General features: G+C 52.3%; 1 protein-coding gene across 1 annotated transcript; it reads left to right on the forward strand.

The window, feature by feature from the left end:
* The first annotated feature begins 1058 nt into the window (after positions 1–1058).
* Positions 1059–2191, forward strand: Asprv1 (aspartic peptidase retroviral like 1). Its single transcript, XM_050165342.1, is given in 2 exon segments — positions 1059–1118; positions 1120–2191. Coding segments are annotated over 2 exon segments (1014 nt in total). The 3' UTR covers positions 2074–2191.
* The last annotated feature ends 1163 nt before the right edge of the window (positions 2192–3354 follow it).

Below are 3354 nucleotides of genomic sequence, written 5' to 3' on the forward strand. Positions count from 1 at the left end.
GGGGCTGGGCATGGGGCTCACCCAGACCTGGAGGGAGTCCAGTCTGCTGCTGAACTCAGGACGTCATTCTCTGAAGTTCAAGATTTGTGCCCACCTACTTCTGGGTCTTCATGAACCCATAGGCCAAGGTCTTGCCCCATAGTAGGCCGACTCTGAATTAGGAGTGGCCAGTAAAGAAAATGACCACAGTAAAATGTGTTTATAAAAATTTTTATGTATGGGGGAAGGCCCTAACTGACTTGGAAACAATTTCTGTCCATGCTTGTGAGGGTGTACTTCTGCTATCCCAGCGCACTGGAGGCTGAGGTAGATTGGCTGTGAGTTCAAGGCTAGCCTGGCTACACAGGAAGACCCTCTCAAAAAGTCATAATAAAGAGATGATAGTGATAGAGATACATATAAGTAGATAGACATATGATTGATAGATCTTAGAGACAGACGAAGCTACAGATAGGTAAACAGATAGCAGATGAAAATAGGTAGGCATATGGTTGCTAGCTGTTGGAGATGGTCAACACACGATGGATGATAGCTATGTGATGAATAGACAGTGGAGACCGACAGGTGGGGATATAGATGGGTGGGTAGAAAGCAGGTGATGGACAGGTGAGAGATCCATGATAGACTTGAGATTTCTTGATTCTCTCCAGGCTCCACATTTAATCTAGAACGTATGAGTCATCTCATCGGTGCGCACACTGAGAGAGCAACGTGTCCGAGTGCCTTCCCTTGACAGCCTCCAGCAGGGATGAGTGAGGTCGAAGGGGTCCCCTCTGCTGGAGCAGATGGAGACCTGCTTCAGGTCTCCCCTTCTCTGGCTCATGGTAAACTCCAGAATGCCATCACATCTGCGCCCTCATTTGGGTTATTCTGGGACACAGGTTGGAGAGGGTCCCTCAGCCCTGGCCGCTGACTCTGGCTGAGACTGCCTTTCTTACCAGGTGGGCTGGCTGGTGTCAGGTGGATGGGTACCGAGGGTGGGGCACTCATCTTGCTAGTCAGGCAAGATGCTGACAGGAGGGCGGGACAAGGGGGTGGAGCTTCTAGAACAAAGAAGAATGAGGAGCCCTGGGGGCCCAGCTGGGCATCAAAAAGGCCGCGTACAGAACAAGCAGAGCACAGACAGCCTGCCTCTGTGCCCAGCAGCCTGCCAGATACCCTGGACCTGCTCCCTTCAACTTGCCCAGGCTGGGCAAGTACACAGCCCTGTCGTCAGAGGCCTTGCTCTCCAGCGTGATTGCGCCCACACTGCTCTGTGCCTTTCTGTACTTGGCTTGTGTTGAGGCTGAACTTCCAGAGGTGAGCGGAGGGATGGCCACCGGCAGAGCCAGCAGCAAGGAAGGCCATCGGGAGCATGCCTTCATCCCAGAACCTTTCAATGGGGCTAACGTAGCCCCCAGTGTTTGGCTACACCGCTTTGAAGTTATTGATGACCTCAACCACTGGGACCATACCACCAAACTGAGGTTCTTGAAAGAGTCGCTCAGAGGAGATGCCCTGGATGTCTACAACGGGCTCAATTCCCAGGCCCAGGGTGACTACAGTTCTGTGAAGGAGGCTCTTCTGAAGACCTTTGGGGACTCTGGGGCCGCCCACGGTCAGAAACCCAGAGAGATTCTGTTTGCCAACAGCATGGGTAAGGGCTACTACCTTAAAGGGAAGATCGGCCACGTGCCTGTGAGGTTCCTGGTGGACTCTGGGGCTCAGGTGTCTGTGGTACACCCAAGCTTGTGGGAGGAGGTCACTGATGGTGACCTGGACACCCTTCGGCCTTTTGAAAACGTGGTCAAAGTGGCCAATGGAGCCGAGATGAAGATCTTGGGTGTGTGGGACACAGAAGTGACCCTGGGCAAGCTGAAGCTGAAAGCACAGTTTCTGGTGGCCAACGCAAGTGCAGAAGAAGCCATCATCGGCACCGACGTCCTGCAGGACCACAATGCCGTGCTGGACTTCGAACACCGCACCTGCACTCTGAAAGGGAAGAAGTTCCGCCTGCTGCCTGTAGGGAACTCCTTGGAGGATGAGTTTGACCTGGAGCTCATTGAGGAGGAGCCTTCCGAGGGCTCCCACTAAGAAACCCCTTTCTTTGCCCCCAGGGTTGGTGGTGGGACCTTGTGTGGATGTCCTCAGGGGGTGTCGTTGGGCCTGGCTAGCCTTTCCACTTGTTCTCAGCTTTCTTCCTTCTGCAGGAGCCTTACCTTGCCCCTGGTGGGGGAGGGTGGACAGCTTGGTGGTCTAGAGCAGGGTCTAAGAAAAGCTTCAAGGCTGGCAGAAGCTTCCAGGGACGTTAGGAATATTAGATCCCCTGAGGTGTGGCTCAGTCACCTTCAGGTCTCCAAGCCTGCTCAGCTGAGCTTGATCCTGGCTAAGGCCCCCAGGATTCAGATCCTTGGAGGAGAGTGCTAACTGCTCTGGGATTCCTCCCCAGGAGTCCTCCCTGCCTCACATTGGTGTTCCCTCCTGTCACTTGCCTTGAATCTCATGGAACCTGTGTCAATTCAAAGCACCAATAAAGATCTATTCATTGAAAAATAAAGCAAGTCATGTGCTCAATGGTCGTGACAGAGATGGAGGGGGTGGGAAAACACAAGCATTCCGAGTGCTTGGCCGGGGAGGCAGAGGGAAGCAGTAGTGCACATGGGTCTTGATTTTCCTAAGGCGACTCAACTGTGGCTATTTTAACTTCTGATTTCTCTTGTCCCTTCTACTACTTCTGATTCCTTCATTTTAATCTACAATATTTTTGCAAGCAAATTACCTTTTATGCTCAAAAGTGATCCAAGGCTATTTTGTGAGGTGTTTATCTTGAGGATCAAAATGTTTCTGCCAAGCAAGTAGGTTTTTACTGGTGCCCAGGGAACCGGACTTGGAAGTAGAAGATAAGGCCAGGAGACAGGCACGGGCATGGGTGGCAGCCCTGGGAAGGTCTGGGACTCTGGCAGTTGGGGAAGCTTGGCCATGATGGCTTCCTGGGAGGCTAGGGGATGGAGATGAGGACATTGTTAAGGCTGGGGATCAGCTTGGGTTTCCTGCCAACTTCCTGCCTCCTCTGACGATCGGAAAACTCATCAGCCTTGGGGAGTGGATTGAAAGCCCCAGAGAGGAGCTGCATCGTGGGGCCCAGGAAGGCTTCCACAGACCAAAAATTCAGATGTGCAAGGGGCCCACCTGTTGCAGGGTACTGGGGACAGAGATTTGAGGAGCCTCTTTTTTGCTTGGTGATACTGAGAATTGAACCCAGGGCCTCACACAATGCTAGGCAAGTGTTCTACTACCGAACTATGTTCAACTCTCCTTTTCAAATCATATTTTAATACAATGTCTCACTAAGTTGCCTGGGCTGGCCTTGAACAC

This window comes from Alexandromys fortis, unplaced genomic scaffold, assembly GCF_014885135.2.
Source record: "Alexandromys fortis isolate MF-2015 unplaced genomic scaffold, M_Fortis_MF-2015_v1.1 scaffold_158, whole genome shotgun sequence".
Classification (NCBI taxonomy): Eukaryota; Metazoa; Chordata; class Mammalia; order Rodentia; family Cricetidae; genus Alexandromys; species Alexandromys fortis.